The 18,416-nt window shown below is 44.3% G+C and overlaps 1 protein-coding gene across 2 annotated transcripts in view; it reads right to left on the bottom strand.

The window, feature by feature from the left end:
- The window catches only part of LOC135514089 (tetratricopeptide repeat protein 28-like), a 225,495-nt gene that overhangs the window by 94,877 nt on the left and 112,202 nt on the right, over positions 1-18,416 (bottom strand). For both annotated transcript variants that reach the window (XM_064937284.1, XM_064937285.1), the window contains exons 3-4: positions 16,293-16,565; positions 15,476-15,606 (exon numbers count right to left, since the gene is read on the bottom strand). In XM_064937284.1, the coding sequence (XP_064793356.1) occupies positions 15,476-15,606; positions 16,293-16,565 (404 nt within the window). The remainder of the gene's footprint in view (positions 1-15,475; positions 15,607-16,292; positions 16,566-18,416) is intronic.

Raw genomic sequence — 18,416 nt, 5'->3', positions numbered from 1 at the left:
GCTGAGGGAGGGAGTGTGGGAAAGAGAAAGGGAGTGTGAACTAGTGGAGAAAAATAGGAAATAGGGAAGGAGGGGAGAAATGGAGCATGGGGCAGAGAGGAGAGAAGAGGAGAAGAGAGGAAGGAGAGAGGATGGAGGGCTAAGGCTGTGGCGATGCAGAGTGCAGAGAGCAGTAGTCAATATGACAGCACTCATTCATCTCTCTGACAGCACTCCAAGTGCTCCACTAGGGAGACACATCGCTGCATCACCTACAATGCAGCAAATGCAGAGCACACACTCACAAACACAAATACGCCTTTACCAACCCTCCACTTTACAACACACAACACCCCCCCCCCCCCCACACACACACACACACGTTTGTTTACCTATCCTTGTGTGGACCAAACAACTGATTCCCATTCAAAATCCTATTTTCCTAACACCCAACCCTTAAACTTAACCACAAACCTAACCATAACTCCTAACCCCTAATCCTAATTCTAACCCCAATTGTAACCCTAAACTTAACCCCGAAACCTAAAATAGCCTTTTTCCTTGTGGCAAAAATATCCCACAAGGATAGTAAAACCAGACACACACACACACGCACACGCACACACACACAGTATTTTCCAGGGAGCCTTCCCCAAGACTACATTTTGGGTCAATAGTATCTTGGGGTGGGGCAAAATCAGTAAATACACCATTACACCGTAACCTACTAACTCACAAAACACAGCCACAGGCCATGACACACACACACACACACACACACACACACACACATGCTAATTAGATAAGGCTGTGCGCTGAAACAATCAAATTAAGAGCAATGCATCTTGCAGTAGCAGCCTGAAGCAAGATGGCTCATACCAACCTGCCTGCACTGTGGACAATGGGACAAATCACCTGACAATCTGACATACATTCACCTCCACAATCCATGCAAACCACATTCCTTTAGTCCATTTAGTGATTGCTATTGTGAGATACTTTACTGTCTGATGCTGAGGCTTATAGACTTCACACACACACACATCCCTGTTTCCCTCTCCTGGCTGGTCATGGCCCATTGGCTGTTTTCAGACGTACATTTTCCATGATTCACGGCTGAGTGCGTCGGTGTAGAACAGTTCTGACTCACCGAGCCCAGGAAAGGAGAGACAGGCTGGCTGTGTGTCGTTACAGCACACCAGGATAGATGGACCACATGCAGGTTAGAGTGGCTGCTACACTACCACCACCAGGGGCTGAGACGAGGAAAGACTCTTCTTTATGTGGAGCTAGGCTAATGGCTGTGGTGGTAAGTAAGCATTTCACTGTTAGTCTACACCTGTTGTTTACGAAGCATATGATGAATACAATTTGATTTGACTTGGTGTGGTCTTGCTAGACCCATACACAGGGGCTGTGGGTCTGGGCTGTTCTATGACATCTGTGGATACAAGGAGAAAGAAAGGTACTTGCACTAATTTGGCTTGACACCCTTTTCCCCAATCCCCTCGTCCCCCTCCTCCCCTTCTCCCCAAGCTGGGCTAGCTCATACTCTATAAATGAACCCCCTAATGATCCCCAAATCTTCCTTCTCAATCAGCAGAGGAGGTGTGGGGAGCGAGGAGAGGGGAGGATGGGATCCTCCTATTAGAGCAGGGCCCCATAAAGGCAGCTGAGGCACCAGGCCCCTAATGATTCCTTAATGATCCTCCTCCTCAGCTGTAGCGCTGACAAACCCTGACTAACCCTGACCCCAGGAACACCCACCAGGCCCCCCACGCTAGTTTAGTTAGTGGAAATTCCTTTCAGCAGATCAAGCAAGGGAAACGGCAGAGTAGACAAACAAAGACAGAGAGGTAGGAGGAGAAGAGTTGTGGTATAGGAGCAGTTAGACCTCTAGACCCCAATGCTCTCCCCTCTACCCAACCTCTTTAGCTGGGTTTCTGATTTCCATTGCAAGCCTGCAATGGGTTGGGGGAGCCAGCAGCAGAAGAATAGCATTTTAACATCACAGGGTAACGTAATTACAGAGTGTACCATCGCCAGCCTGCCTCAGTTTCTCCTAAATACTCACACCCCAAATTAGGGGTTACCTCACTCAAGCTAAACCTACTATTTAAGACGAGGACGTCACATGCAAACACAGGAGAGGAGAGGCAGATTAGTTTTACCAGCAGTTTATCAGGAGAATGACATGAAGCTGTTCAGTCAGACGGTTGCTATTAAGAACCAGAGTAGACCAGGTGGGGCCACATTAACCTACTGTATGGAAGGACTTGGCAGGGCCACATATGGCTGGATAAAGGAGAGTATGTTTATGTTATATGTCCAGCATATCTGACAGCTGAAAATCTGCTAAAGATATTTCCAAAGTCTGCGAGTAAAACATTTTTGTTTTTAATTCTGTGGTACAGTATGACCTCACAGGCTTGGACTGCAGCTCAGAGTGAGTCACGGTCGCGGATGACAGAACACTGCACTCCAGGAGCCATTCCCAGGTTCCCCCTCTCCTCTCATAGATAACACCAGCAGCTTTCCCCCTCACCTTTTAAACCACCCATCCCACTCTCACTGTCCTTCCATGTATTTGTCCCTCTCTAACACAACCACAAGGTACATCCACATAACCAATTATACCATCATCCATTCCCTTCAAGATATTCCATCTTTAAGAGCAGTAACCATTTGAAAACATAGGAAAGCTGTGTGGCTTGCGGAATTTATTTATCCAAAACAGAGACGTTGGTCACGACCATACTCTAGAGTAAGTGGAAAGTGAATAACTCATAATGGCCGGTGTAGTGGTCATAAGCAATATGTGTGATTAAGGCCAGTGACTAGGCCAACTGTAGAAATGAGGAGTGGTGGACCATCAGTCTGGCAGGCAGCAGCAGAGTCCGGGCCTTGCATGGCAGAGCATTAGGAGATGAAAGAGAGGCCATGCGTTGCGCCTCTACTGATAAAAACAGGATCCAATTACTGCCTGTGATTAATGGAGAACGCTCCCAGGAAGATCTCTGTCTTCTGTCTCTCTCTGCTCCTCCATCACAGGACACAGCCAGGCTACTCTGCACTGCGCTGGGGGATAGGCCAATAGTAGTGCTACTATATTAATGTTGTAGTAAGATCTCTGTCTCCTGTCTCTCTCTGGTCCTCCATCACAGGACACAGCCAGGCTACTCTGCACTGCGCTGGGGGATAGGCCAATAGTAGTGCTACTATATTAATGTTGTAGTAAGATCTCTGTCTCCTGTCTCTCTCTGCTCCTCTATCACAGGACACAGCCAGGCTACTCTGCACTGCGCTGGGGGATAGGCCAATAGTAGTGCTACTATATTAATGTTGTAGTAAGATCTCTGTCTCCTGTCTCTCTCTGCTCCTCCATCACAGGACACAGCCAGGCTACTCTGCACTGCGCTGGGGGATAGGCCAATAGTAGTGCTACTATATTAATGTTGTAGTAAGATCTCTGTCTCCTGTCTCTCTCTGCTCCTCTATCACAGGACACAGCCAGGCTACTCTGCACTGCGCTGGGGGATAGGCCAATAGTAGTGCTACTATATTAATGTTGTAGGAAGATCTCTGTCTCCTGTCTCTCTCTGGTCCTCCATCACAGGACACAGCCAGGCTACTCTGCACTGCGCTGGGGGATAGGCCAATAGTAGTGCTACTATATTAATGTTGTAGTAAGATCTCTGTCTCCTGTCTCTCTCTGCTCCTCCATCACAGGACACAGCCAGGCTACTCTGCACTGCGCTGGGGGATAGGCCAATAGTAGTGCTACTATATTAATGTTGTAGTAAGATCTCTGTCTCCTGTCTCTCTCTGCTCCTCCATCACAGGACACAGCCAGGCTACTCTGCACTGCGCTGGGGATAGGCCAATAGTAGTGCTACTATATTAATGTTGTAGTAAGATCTCTGTCTCCTGTCTCTCTCTGCTCCTCCATCACAGGACACAGCCAGGCTACTCTGCACTGCGCTGGGGGATAGGCCAATAGTAGTGCTACTATATTAATGTTGTAGTAAGATCTCTGTCTCCTGTCTCTCTCTGCTCCTCCATCACAGGACACAGCCAGGCTACTCTGCACTGCGCTGGGGGATAGGCCAATAGTAGTGCTACTATATTAATGTTGTAGTAAGATCTCTGTCTCCTGTCTCTCTCTGCTCCTCCATCACAGGACACAGCCAGGCTACTCTGCACTGCACTGGGGGATAGGCCAATAGTAGTGCTACTATATTAATGTTGTAGTAAGATCTCTGTCTCCTGTCTCTCTCTGCTCCTCTATCACAGGACACAGCCAGGCTACTCTGCACTGCGCTGGGGGATAGGCCAATAGTAGTGCTACTATATTAATGTTGTAGTAAGATCTCTGTCTCCTGTCTCTCTCTGCTCCTCCATCACAGGACACAGCCAGGCTACTCTGCACTGCACTGGGGGATAGGCCAATAGTAGTGCTACTATATTAATGTTGTAGTAAGATCTCTGTCTCCTGTCTCTCTCTGCTCCTCCATCACAGGACACAGCCAGGCTACTCTGCACTGCACTGGGGGATAGGCCAATAGTAGTGCTACTATATTAATGTTGTAGTAAGATCTCTGTCTCCTGTCTCTCTCTGCTCCTCCATCACAGGACACAGCCAGGCTACTCTGCACTGCACTGTACTGTACTGCACTGCTCTGTACTGCACTGTCCTGCACTGTACTGCACTGGGTGGAAGGCTAGTAGTAGTTACACTGGAGTAACACATGGATAGACAAGCGGTATAATGTGTGTGTGAGAACACCACCTATTCTGGGGAATTGCTACCTGCATTGAGGTAAAGGGCATAATTACTAATAAAGTGCTAAGATGGAGGTTTATGTACTGTATGTGTGAGCCAGTGGAGGTTCCTCAGAGGAGGAAGGGGAGGACCATCCTACTCAGTGAATTTCATGAAAATTAAAACAGTGAAACAATAGTGAAAGTTATCCTTTTTAGATAAAAGTATACAACATATATTAATGTCAACAAATAACAGATTTAAACACACTGTTTTACAATGTAGATCTACAGTAGCCTCAACAGCACTCTCTGGGGTAGCACCATGGTGTAACTGGAGGACAGTTATTGACTTCAATACAAAGCTAAGGAGGCTCATGGTTCTCACCCCCTTCCATATGCTTACACAGCAATTAGGAAGACTTCCGGAGGATGTCCTCCAATCCACCAGAGATCTTGCAGCATGAACTGACATGTTGTCTTTCAATCAAAGGATCAGAGAATGAATATAGTACTGAAAGTAGAAGCTACAGCTAGCTAGCACTGCGGTGCATAAAGTGGGTTGAGTAGTTGACTCAAAGCAGCAGAGAGAGACAGAGATGTTTTTTCTTAGTTTACCTTTCACTTACTTAGCTAGCTAAGGCAGCTAATTTAGCCTACTCAACAACCTGACTCAAACAGATGAATGCTATTTATGTTAGCTAGCTGGCTAAGGTTATCCAACAAAGCAACTCTTTCAACTCAAGGTAAGCTTGAGGTTTTAACTGTTAAACTGCTTGCTCTACACTGTACTGCTTGATTGTACACAAGGATTCCGGGTTTACTAATACGTTATAGTAGTAGTTGTAGTAGTTGTAGTAGTTGTAGTAGTTTGTTGACTATGACGTTAGCTAATATGGTGATAACGATGTAGGCTGTGTAGCGGTTAGTGGCTATTGTATGAGTCACGCCCTGATCTGTTTCATCTGTCATTGTGCTTGTCTCCACACCCTCCAGGTTTCACCCATCTTCCCCACTTATCCTCTGGGTATTTATACCTGTGTTTTCTGTCTGTCTGTGCCAGTTCGTCTTGCTTGTCAAGCTTACCTGTGTTTGTCATCTTAGCTCCTGCTTTTCCCTAGTCTCTCTTTTTCTCGCCCTCCTGGTTTTTGACCCTTGTCTGTCCTGACTCTGAGCCCGCCCGTCTGACCACTCTGCCTGTCCCTAACGCTGGGCCTGCCTGCTGTCCTGTATCTTTGCTCCTACTCTGGATTAATGAACTCTGCCTGACCCTGCCTGCCGTCCTGTATCTTTGCTCCTACGCTGGATTATCAACCCCTGCCTGCCTTGACCTGTCGTTTGCCTGCCCCTGTTGTTACAATAAACATTGTTACTTCACACAGTCCGCACTTTGGTCTACCTTGATAACAGTCCCTGACTGACCCAGCAGACTTGGACCAGCCCCGCTACCATTGGTAGGCACAAGGAGTTGCTTCGCGGTCTGATGGAAGGGTTTCAGGATGTGGCCAAAAGTCACAACCTAGCCTTGAATGCATTGTGGGAGCAATTCCATGGATTGCCTACTAGGCAGCCTACCACGACAGTAACCTCCCAGCCCCTCTGTTACCCGGCTGGTAGCAGCGCCGTCACCCCGGTTTCCTGGGAACCGCATTTACCTCCCCCGGAGCGCTACAATGGAGATTCCCAAATCTGCCGGGCCTTTCTCTCCCAGTGCTCCCTCATTTCCGAGCTGCAACCTTCTTCGTTCCCTACGAAGATAGCGTACAATATTACGCTGATGTCTGGGAGGGCATTCGCCTGGGCCATGGGGTGTGGGAACAACAATCCGCCATCTACCTCAGTCTGGAGGTATTCGTGGCGGAGGTGAGAAAAGTTGAGTCAGCCACCAATTGTGCAAGTTCTCCCACCTAAAAAGATGAGAGAGGCTTGTAATTTTCATCATAGGCACACTTAAACAATGACAGAAAAAAAGAGAAAAAAAAAGACAAAGAATGCTGAGTTGCATCCAAAGAACACCATGCCTACTGTGAAGCATGGGGGTGGAAACATCTTGCTTTATGGCTGTTTTTCTGCAAAGGGACCAGGACGACTGATCCGTGTAAAGGAAAGAATGAATGGGGCCATGTATCGTGAGATTTTGAGTGAAAACCTCCTTCCATCAATAAGGGCATTGAAGATGAAACATGGCTGGGTCTTTCAGCATGACAATGATCCCAAACTCACTGCCCGGGCAACGAAGGAGTAGCTTCGTAAGAAGCATTTCAAGGTCCTGGAGTGGCCTAGCCAGTCTCCAGATCTCAACCCCATAGAAAATCTTTGGAGGGAGTTGAAAGTCTGTGTTGCCCAGCAACAGCCCCAAAACATCACTGCTCTAGAGGAGATCTGCATGGAGGAATGGGCCAAAATACCAGCAACAGTGTGTGAAAACCTTGTGAATACTTACAGAAAACATTTGACCTCTGTCACTGCCAACAAAAGGGGATATAACAAAGTATTGAGATAAACTTTTGTTATTGACCAAATACTTATTTTCCACCATAATTTGCAAATAAATTCATTAAAAATCCTACAATGTGATTTTCTGGATTTTTTTTCTCTAATTTTGTCTGTCATAGTTGAAGTGTATCTATGATGAAAATTACAGGCCTCTCATCTTTTTAAGTGGGAGAACTTGCACAATTGGTGGCTGACTAAATACTTTTTTGCCCCACTGTAATTGTTAAATTATGAGCCTAGTTGGTTTAGCCACGGAAAAAGCGGGAACCTTCTCGCTAGCCATGATTGGCTGAGATAATGGATGGGCTGGATATGCCGGGAGATGAGTTTGGATTGGTCTGCCATGTAGCATGCTCCTATCTATAATGTGAGCTGCTCAGTATGTGTTGATAGTCCTTTCTACTACAGCGTTTTTGAAAAACATAACATTAGCAATCGAGAACTCCAAAAGTTTTGCTAATTTTCTTAACAACATTGATGCCCTGAATTTAGCATATAGGATGCACAGTTGAAGTTTACATCCACCATAGCCAAATACATTTCATCTCAGTTTTTCAAAAATCCTGACATTTAATCCCAGTAGAAATTCCCTGTTTTAGGTCAGTTAGGATCACCACTTTATTTTCAGAATAATAGTAGAGAGAATTATTTATTTCATCTTATATTTCATCACATTCCCAGTGGGTCAGAAGTTTACATACACTCAATTAGTATTGTGTAGCATCGCTTTTAAATTGTTTAACTTGGGTCAAACGTTTTGGGTAGACTTCCAAAAGATTCCCACAATAAGTTGGGTGAATTTTGGCCCATTCCTCCTGGCAGAGCTGGTGTAACTGAGTCAGGTTAGTAGGCCTCCTTGCTCACACACACTATTTCAGTTCTGCCCACAAATGTAGGATGGAGGTCAGGGCTTTGTGATGGCCACTCCAATACCTTGACTTTGTTGTCCTTAAACTATTTTGCCACAACTTTGGAAGTATGCTTGGGGTCATTGTCCATTTGGAAGATCCATTTGCGACCAAGCTTTAACTTCCTGTCTGATGTCTTGAGATGTTGCTTCAATATATCATGATGCCATCTATTTTGTGAAGTGCACCAGTCCCTCCTGCAGCAAAGCACCCCCACAACTTGATGCTGCCACCCCCGTGCTTCACAGTTGGGATGGTGTTGTTTGGCTTGCAAGCCTCCCCCTTTTCCTCCAAACATAACAATGGTCATTATGGCCAAACAGTTATATTTTTGTTTCATCAGACCAGAGGACATTTCTCCAAAAAGTATGATCTTGTTCCCATGTGCAGATGTAAACCGTAGTCTGGCTTTTTTATGGCGGTTTTGGAGCAGTGGCTTCTTCGTTGGTGAGCAGCCTTTCAGGTTATGTCGATATAGGACTCGTTTTACTGTGTTTATAGATACTTTTGTACCTGTTTCCTCCATTATCTTCACAAGGTCCTTTGCTGTTGCTCTGGGATTGATTTGCACTTTTTGCACCAAAGTACGTTCATCTCTAGGAGACAGAACGCGTCTCCTTCATGAGCGGAATGAAGGATGCGTGGTCCCATGGTGTTTATACTTGCATACTATTGTTTGAACAGATGAACGTGGTACCTTCAGGCATTTGGAAATGGCTCCCAAGGATGAACCAGACTTGTGAAGGTCTACAATTGTTTTTCTGAGGTCCTGGCTGATTTCTTCTGATTTTACCATGATGTCAAGCAAATAGGCACTGCGTTTGAAGGTAGGCCCTGAAATACATCCACAAGTACACCTCCAATTGACTCAAATTATGTCAATTAGCCTATCAGAAGCTTCTAAAGCCATGACATAATTTTCTGGAATTTTCCAAGCTGTTTAATCTGTTTGGGATAGGGGGCAGCATTTTCACGTTTGGATGAAAAGCGTGCCCAGAGTAAACTGCCTGCTAATCAGTCCCAGTTGCATATTATTAGTGGATCTGGATAGAAAACACTCTGACGTTTCTGAAACTGTTTGATTGATGTCTGTGAGTATAACAGAACTCATATGGCAGGCAAAAACCTGAGAAGAAATCCAACCAGGAAGTGGGAAATCTGAGGTTTGTAGTTTTTCAAGTCTTTGCCTATCCAAGATACAGTGTAAATATGGTCCGATTGCACTTCCTAAGGCTTCCACTAGATGTCAACAGTCTTTAGAACCTTGTTTTAGGCTTCTACTGTGAAGAAGGAGAGAATGAGCTCAGTCAGGCGCGCACCCATGAGAGGTAGCTGTGTTCCATTGTATTTCTAAAGTCAAAGGAATTCTCCAGTTGAAACATTATTGAAGCATTATGATAAAAACATCATAAAGATTGATTCTATACATCGTTTGACATGTTTCTACGAACTGTAACGGAACTTTTTGACTTTTCGTCTGGACTGCGAGTCGTGATTTTGGATTTGTGAACTAAACGCTCAAACAAAAAGGAGGAATTTGGACATAAATTATGGATTTATTGAACAAAACAAACATTTATTGTGGAAGTAGGATTCCTGGGAGTGCATTATGATGAAGATCATCAAAGGTAAGTGAACAATGCTACCTTATATAATGTTACTTACCCTACATTATTCATCTCATATGCATACGTATATACTGTACTCTATATCATCGACTGCATTCTTATGTAATACATGTATCACTAGCCACTTTAACTATGCCACTTTGTTTACATACTCATCTCATATGTATATACTGTACTCGATACCATCTACTGTATCTTGCCTATGCTGCTCTGTACCATCACTCATTCATATATCTTTATGTACATATTCTTTATCCCCTTACACTGTGTATAAGACAGTAGTTTAGGAATTGTTAGTTAGATTACTTGTTGGTTATTACTGCATTGTCGGAACTAGAAGCACAAGCATTTCGCTACACTCGCATTAACATCTGCTAACCATGTGTATGTGACAAATAAAATTTGATTTGATTTTTTTTTTTTTGCTATTTCTGACTTCTGTTGACTCCACAACATGGTGGGTATCTGTATGGCTTGTTTTTGTGTCTGAGCGCCGTACTCAGATTATTGCATGGTGTGCTTTTTCCGTAAAGTTTTTTTGAAATCTGACACAGCGGTTGCATTAACTTCTTATGGCTGCAGGGGCAGTATTGAGTAGCTTGGATAAAAGTTGCCGAGAGGTGCCCAGAGTAAACGGCCTGCTCCTCAGTCCCAGTTGCTTATATACAGTGCCTTGCGAAAGTATTCGGCCCCCTTGAACTTTGCGACCTTTTGCCACACTTCATGATTGTGTCCCACTTGTTGTTGATTCTTCACAAAAAAATACAGTTTTATATCTTTATGTTTGAAGCCTGAAATGTGGCAAAAGGTCGCAAAGTTCAATGGGGCCGAATACTTTCGCAAGGCGCTGTATGCATATTATTAGTAGTATTGGATAGAAAACACTCTGAAGTTTCTAAAACTGTTTGAATGATGTCTGAGTATAACAGAACTCATATGGCAGGCAAAAACCTGAGAAGAAATCCAAACAGGAAGTGGGAAATCTGAGGTTGGTCAATTTTCAACCCAGTCCCTATTGAATACACAGTGGGATATTGGTTATGTTGCATTTCCTAAGGCTTCCACTCGATGTCAATCGTCTTTAGAAACTTGAATGAGGCTTCTACTGTGATGTGGGGCCGGATGATAATTCTTTGAGTCAGTAGTCTGGCAGAGAGCCAGGTCCTGGTCATGCGCATTTCACATGATAGCGACCAGCGTTCCATGGCTTTTCTACAGACAATGGAATTCTCCGGTTGGAACGTTATTGAAGATTTATGATAAAAACATCCTAAAGATTGATTCTATTCTTAGTTTGAAATGTTTCTACGACCTGTAATATAACTTTTTGAAGTTTTCGTCCGACGTTCAGCTGGACCTGCACTAGCATTTGGATTTGTGTACTAAACGCCCTAGAAAAAGTAGCTACTTGGACATAAATAATGGACATTATCGAACAAATCCAACATTCATTATGGAACTAGGATTCCTGGGAGTGCATTCTGATGAAGATCATCAAAGGTAAGGGAATATTTATAATGTTATTTCTGATATCTGTTGACTCCAACATGGTGGATACATTTTTTTCTTTTTCTGAGCGTGACGTTTTTTTGAAATCCGACACAGCCTTTCCTTAAGGAAAGGTATATCTACATTTCCATGTCTAACAATTGTATTTTCATCGACATTTATAATGAGTATTTCTGTAAAATGATGTGGCTCTCTGCAATATCAACGGATGTTTTTGGAACTAGTGAACGAAACGCGCCAATGTATACTGAGATTGTTTTATATAAATATGAACTTTGTCAAACAAAACATACATGTATAACATGAAGTCCTATGAGTGTAATTTGATGAAGATCATCAAAGGTTAGTGATTAATTTGATCTCTATTTCTGCTTTTTGTGACTCCTCTCTTTGGCTGGAAAAATGGCTGTGTTTTTCTGTTACTAGGTACTGACCTAAACATAATCAATTGGTGTGCTTTCGTCGTAAAGCATTTTTAAAATCGGACACTGTGGTGGGATTAACAACAAGTTTATCTTTAAAATGGTGTAAAATACTTGTATGTTTGAGGAATTTTAATTTTGAGATTTCTGTTGTTTGAATTTGGCGCCCTGCACTTTCACTGGCTGTTGTCGTATCGAACTCGATAGTGGGATTTCAGCCGTAAGAAGTTAAAGGCACAGTCAACTTAGTGTATGTAAACTTCTGACCCACTGGAATTGTGACACAGTGGATTAGAAGTGAAATTGTTGGAAAAATGACTTGAGTCATGCACAAAGTAGATGTCCTAAACGATTTGCCAAAACTATAGTTTGTTAACAAGAAATGTGTGGAGTGGTTGAAAAACAAGTTTTAATGACTCCATCCTAAGTGTATGTAAACTTCCAACTTCAACTGTAGGTCAAGGAACAGATCAAATCTATTTTTACCTGGAGTTCTTTTTCTAGCTCTTAGTCTCTATTTGTATCAAATGTAAAAAATACCATTTCAAATGTTGCTACATAGGACCAAATCCAGGCGGTGGGTTACATAAGCTGTAATTGAAGTAAGACCATGCTCATAAAAAAAGTTGTCCTCTCTAATCTTAAACGGCACCGACAGCCACTGGTGGGAGCGCCCCTTACTCTCTCTCCTTCACACTCTTCACGGTCTCTGCTGGAACTTCAATGAGCAGCAGCACAACATCCTGTGTCCAGGTTGGCCTTTAGGAAGTGACCTCACCTCCTCTAAGGCCAGATAATACTTTGACATCAGAAAGCAAAACACTAGCTGGGCTAGCTACAGTAATGAGGTATCCGTTCCCTCCGTGAGCCCCCAGTGTTCTGCTCTGCTCTCTGAGGGAGGCCAGGTGGTGTGACACACATGTGACTGATTAGGGGACCAGGGGCTGAGGTCCAGAGGTGCCAGGGGGGGATGTCCTGTAGGAGGCAGCAGCCATTAGCAGCATGTGATGACCTAGTCAAGGCCCTGGAATAGTCTTTACATAACACCTCAGACACAGCTCACATAACTTGTACTGGCCCACTTCTAAAAGTACTGTTAGTGTGTGGTGGGAAGGTGAGGGGATGTCCCCTCTCAGAAGAAGTGAATGTGAAAGTATTGTATAAGAATGGGTCAGTATTATTCAACATGTAAGGTGTACGTACGGGCTGTGTGCTAAACCAAAGGGGGGATAGAGGGATGAGAGGTGTCCTTAACAGCCAGTCAGGTGGCAGCTTGGTGTTAGTAGGAGGATCTAGATATGATTAGGAAGGGTGGGGGCTTTCATAGTAATCCTTCCTGTCTGACTGAGAAGGCAGGGTTGTAGGGCACGGAAACACACACACACGCATGGAAACACACACACACACACTCATTAAAAGCTACCATCTGGTCAGCCAATTACTGCCAGTGCCTAATATGTTTTTTTTTATTTCACCTTTATTTAACCAGGTAGGCTAGTTGAGAACAAGTTCTCATTTACAATTGTGATCTGGCCAAGATAAAGCAAAGCAGTTCGACACAAAACAGAGTTAAACATGGATTAAACAAACATACAGTCAATATCACAACAGAAACAAGTCTATATACAGTGTGTGCAAATGTAGTAAGATTAGGGAGGTAAGGCAATAAATAGGCCATAGTGGCGAAATAATTACACTTTAGCAATTAAACACTGGAGTGATAGATGTGCAGAAGATGAATGTGCAAGTAGAGATACTGTGGTGCAAAGCAGCAACTAAAAAAACAACAGTATGGGGATGAGGTAGTTGGATGGGCTATTTACAGATGGGCTATGTACAGGTGCAGTGATCTGTGAGCTGCCCTGACAGCTGGTGCTTAAGGTTAGAGAGGGAGATATAAGACTCTAGCTTCAGTGATTTTTGCAATTTGTTCCAGTCATTGGCAGCAGAGAACTGGAAGGAAAGGCATCCAAAGGAGGAATTGGCTTTGGGGGTGACCAGTGAAATATACCTGCTGGGTGCTGCTATGGTGACCAGTGAGCTGAGTTAAGGCGGGGCTTTATCTAGCAAAAACTTGTAGATGACCTGGAGCCAGTGGGTTTGGCGACGAATATGAAGCGAGGGCCAGCCAATGAGGGCATACAGGCTGCAGTGGTGGGTGGTATATGGGGCTTTGGTGACAAAACTGATGGCACTGTGATAGACTGCAACCAATTTGCTGAGTAGAGTGTTGGAGGCTATTTTGTAAATGACATCGCCGAAGTCAAGGATCGGTAGGATGGTCAGTTTTAATGTGAACTGGGTATTGAGACCCCCAAATTAAACACAGACCCCCATTACTCCTTACCTTATCCACAAGCACACTCAAATACAGCTCACCCTAACACTACTGTAACTTAACCTGTGTGCATGACATACTGTACGTAGGTCTAGGCCTTCCACTGATGGCTGTGGTCTTTGTGTGAGAGATGTGAGGGGCCTTTGGCAGTTAGCTGTAGCTTTGTTTCTCCTTGTGTGGTTATGTCTGGACTGTATAAACGTCCTCTGATATCTGCGAAAACAAACAGTTGAAGCGGCTGGGGAGGTGCTGGAGGGGAGGAGATGAGGGGAGCAGTGGGACGGGGGAAGCAGGGAGAGATGATAGGAGCAGTGGGACGGGGGAAGCAGGGAGGTGCTGGGGGATGGACACAGGGGAAGCAGGGAGAAGCAAGGGCATTCTTCTCTCTGGGCTGGAACGAGCACCCCCCACAATCACCACAGAGGTCAGGCAGAAGATCTCTCTCTCTCTCTTATATATATATATATATATCTCCAAACAGCTTAATCAGTCTAAATGGCATTCCTAAAGCAACATATGTTGCCAAAGCTGAATCATGTACAGGATAACTGAATCATGTACAGGATAAATATCTCTATAATATCTGCATAAACGTTTTGCATTGATAACGAGGAGCACCAGCTGTTACTAATGGCCCTCCCATTGGTCTCTCCACCTCTCTATCCCTCGCCTTGTCACCTTCACTTGTTCTCCTAGCCCACTTCTCATCCCTCTCCCTCTCTCTCTGACAGGAGTACCAGCAACAGAGCCTTCCCGCTCTTCAGTCTTACCCTTCAGTCACCCTCTGAACGACCAAGACAGAGGAGAAGATGCTGGACACATCACTATGACAACCACTAACAGAAACAGAAAAGAAATCACTAGCCATCCATCCCCCATATGACCTCACCCCTCCTATAGCAGAAGAGTTAACTGCCTTGTTCAGGAGGAAAATGACAGGTTTTTACCTTGTCAGCTCGGGGATTTGAACAATTAACCTTTCACTTACTGTTACAGTTACAGTTACTAGTAGAATGCAAAAGATGCCATTTCAAAAGTGGATGGTGCATAATCAGTTGTCCTCTTGTACTGTCAGTCATTGCATACCTCAGAGAGCTATTTAGAAATTTCCAGATCAAAACAGTTTTTTTTAGCCCATAGATGTTTTTGTAAAGTTCGTGTCATGCAAATATCACATGAATACACATTAGACATGGCAAAATGTGTAGAATTGCAGGAAATAAGCTTTAAATCTGCAAATGTTCTCTCCCCCAACAAGAGGGGTGTGAACAATTTGTGTCATGAACAGTGTTTGTGCCCATAGAAATAGACAATGCTGGAAGGGGGGGCCTGAGTGAAAGGGGGCCTGAGTGAAAGGGGTTTGGGAACCCCTGATAAGAGGACACATCTTCGCCTCATGAGTGGGATGTGGCCATGTGTGTCTCAGTCTCTTACCTCCCTGTCCTTGAGCTTCATAGCCAGGACCAGCTGGTGGCGGTGGTTGGTCAGGGCTTCGCGGTAATTCCCCTTGGAGAAGAATGCTGAGCCCAGGTTGCCATGGGCACGGCATTCACCTGTTTGGTCACCTGGAGCAGAGGAGGAAAGGGAGGAAAAAGGACATGTCACTCCAGGACAGTTTAGGACAATGGACAGTGTTCTCCATACAAAATCATCTGAGAACATAATCAATACTTTGTAAGCATCTGTATACTTGTTTGTTTATCACTCAGGTTATATACAGTATAACAGGAAAACCACTACTAAATGTGCTGTAATTCAGTGTAGATTTACAGGGCAGTCATGGTCCTCCACCATCTAAGAGCAGTGATGCGTTGGATCTCCTTGACACTGACATCCCATTACGTCCTTAAATGGAGTACTGGGTGTTCTAAGCTGCTGTACAGACAGAGCTCCACAGTAGAAGTAGACCTGCTAGACCTGACCTCCGGGCCCTAGTGGGGTGAGAGTTGGAGAAGGGGAGGCCTTATTACATCTGCCTGATAGACAGGCCCCCCCATACAGAGCCATAGAGCCAGGCTCTCTACCTAAAAACCACAGCGCTCTGCTCCATCCAGACCCTTATCTCCTGCTGCTCTGCTATACACTGCCCACTTATGTGTCAAACTGTGTGGGGTCAGGAGAGTCAGACAATCTGGGCTGCCTTACACACACAGTAACTCAGGACCAGATAGAGACACACCAATACACACAGATACGAACATAAATAAACAGACAGAAACACACACACAAACATGCACCCCTGTGGTCTCACCTAGTGTCTTGGAAACCTCCAGGTCTTGCTGCATGTATCCGGTGCTCTTCTCTGCATTGCCCAGGGACCAGTGGGCACTGCTGAGGGCTGAGAAGACGGAGCCACGCAGCTTGAGGCTGCAGGTACCGATCTTTAACGCGGCCTCCAGGACCACCACGGATGCGGTGTGGTGGGCCGCCGTCAGCAGCTCCTGACCAATCACTGACACCACCACGAATGGACTCTTGTCCAGCTTCATCTTCTGCAGTTGCTGGTAGGTGGGTTCTAGGGACTCTATGTGGAGGGAGGGAGGGAGGGGAGAGGAGGGGGTTAGGGATGATCATGATGGGGGCTACTGGACTCATTCAGATAGCTTTTTGGTATTTCTTTCAGTTTCATGGAATACAAGGTTTTCCATACTGCAGCTCACGAACAATGACTATACTGCTTAGGTAAATTACTGTACACTAGTCACGTTGATTGGTTCACCAGAATATCTTGTAAGATGGAAAATCTTAATAGCTCCATATAAACTCATCCCAGTCCTCAGTGCATCAAGTTAAGTCTGACACAACTACTGTATAATCGTGTAACCAACGATTACGGATGAAAAGCATCATGAAAATAAAATAACCGTCATAACTGTTTTGATATACAGTACCAGTCAAAAGTTGACACAACAACTCATTCAAGGGTTTTTCTTTATATTTACTGTTTTCTACATTGTATAATAATAGTGACAACATCAAAACTATGAAATAGAACAGATGGATACATGTAGTAACCAAAAAAGTGTTAAACAATTCAAAATATATTTTATATTTGAGATTCTTCAAAGTAGCCTCCCTTTGCCTTGCTTTGTACACTCTTGGCATTCTCTCAACCAGATTCACTTGGACTGCTTTTCCAACAGTCTTGAAGGAGATCCCACATATGCTTAGCAACTGTTGGCTGCTTTTCCTTCACTCTGCGGTCCAACTCATCCCAAACCATCTTAATTGGGTTAAGGTCAGATGATTGTGGAGGCCAGGTCATCTGATGCAGCACTCCATCACTTTCCTTCTTGGTCAAATAGCCCTTACACAGCTGGTTAAGTGTGCCTTGAATTCTAAACAAATCACAGACAGTGTTACCAGCAGAACACCCCCACACTATCACACCTCCTCCTCCATGCTTCACGGTGGGAACTACACATGCGGAGATCCTCCATCCACCTCAACCAGCTTCATGAGGTAGTCACCTGGAATGCATTTGAATTAACAGGTGTGACTTGTTTAATGTTAATTTGTGTAATTTCTTTCCTTATTAATGCATTTGATTCAATCAGTTGTGTTGTGACAAGGTAGGCGTGGTATACAGAAGACAGCCCTATTTGGCAAAAGTCCATATTATGGCAAAACAGCTAAAATAAGCAAAGAGAATCAACAGTCGATCATTACTTTAAGACATGAAGGTAAGTCAATGCGGAAAATTTTAAGAACTTTGAACGTTTCTTTAAGTGCAGTCGCAAAAACCATCAAGCATTATGATGAAATTGGCTCTCACGAAGACCGCCACAGGGAAGACCCAGAGTTTCCTCTGCTGCAGAGGATAAGTTCATTAGAGTTACCAGCCTCAGAAATTGCAGCCAAAATAAATGCTTCACAGAGTTCAAGTAACAGACACATCTCAACATCAACTGTTCAGAGGAGACTGCGTGAATCAGGCCTTCATGGTCAAATTGCTGCAAAGAAACCACTACTTATGGACACCAATAAGAAGAATAGACTTGCTTGAGCCAAGAAACACGAGCAATGAACATTAGACCTGTGGAAATCTGTCCTTTGGTTTTTGAGTCCAAATTTGAGACACAGAGGCTGAGGACACAGAGGCTGTGTAAGGGCTATTTAACCTCTTACATCTATGGGTGCGCTATTTCACTATTGGATAAAAAAACATGTGCCGTTTTAAGCGCAGTATTTTGTCACAAAAATATGCTCGACTATGCATATAATTGACAGCTTTGGAAAGAGAACACTCTGACGTTTCCAAAGATATTGTCTGTGAGTGCCCCAGAACTGATGCTACAGGCGAAACCAAGATGGAACTTCAAACAGGAAATGAGCAGGATTTTTGAGGCTCTGTTTTTCATTGTCTCCTTATATG

This window comes from Oncorhynchus masou, chromosome 25 (assembly GCF_036934945.1).
Source record: "Oncorhynchus masou masou isolate Uvic2021 chromosome 25, UVic_Omas_1.1, whole genome shotgun sequence".
Taxonomy (NCBI): Eukaryota; Metazoa; Chordata; class Actinopteri; order Salmoniformes; family Salmonidae; genus Oncorhynchus; species Oncorhynchus masou.
Note: the sequence above shows the minus strand (reverse complement) of the source record. Positions and strands in the feature narration are given on the sequence as shown.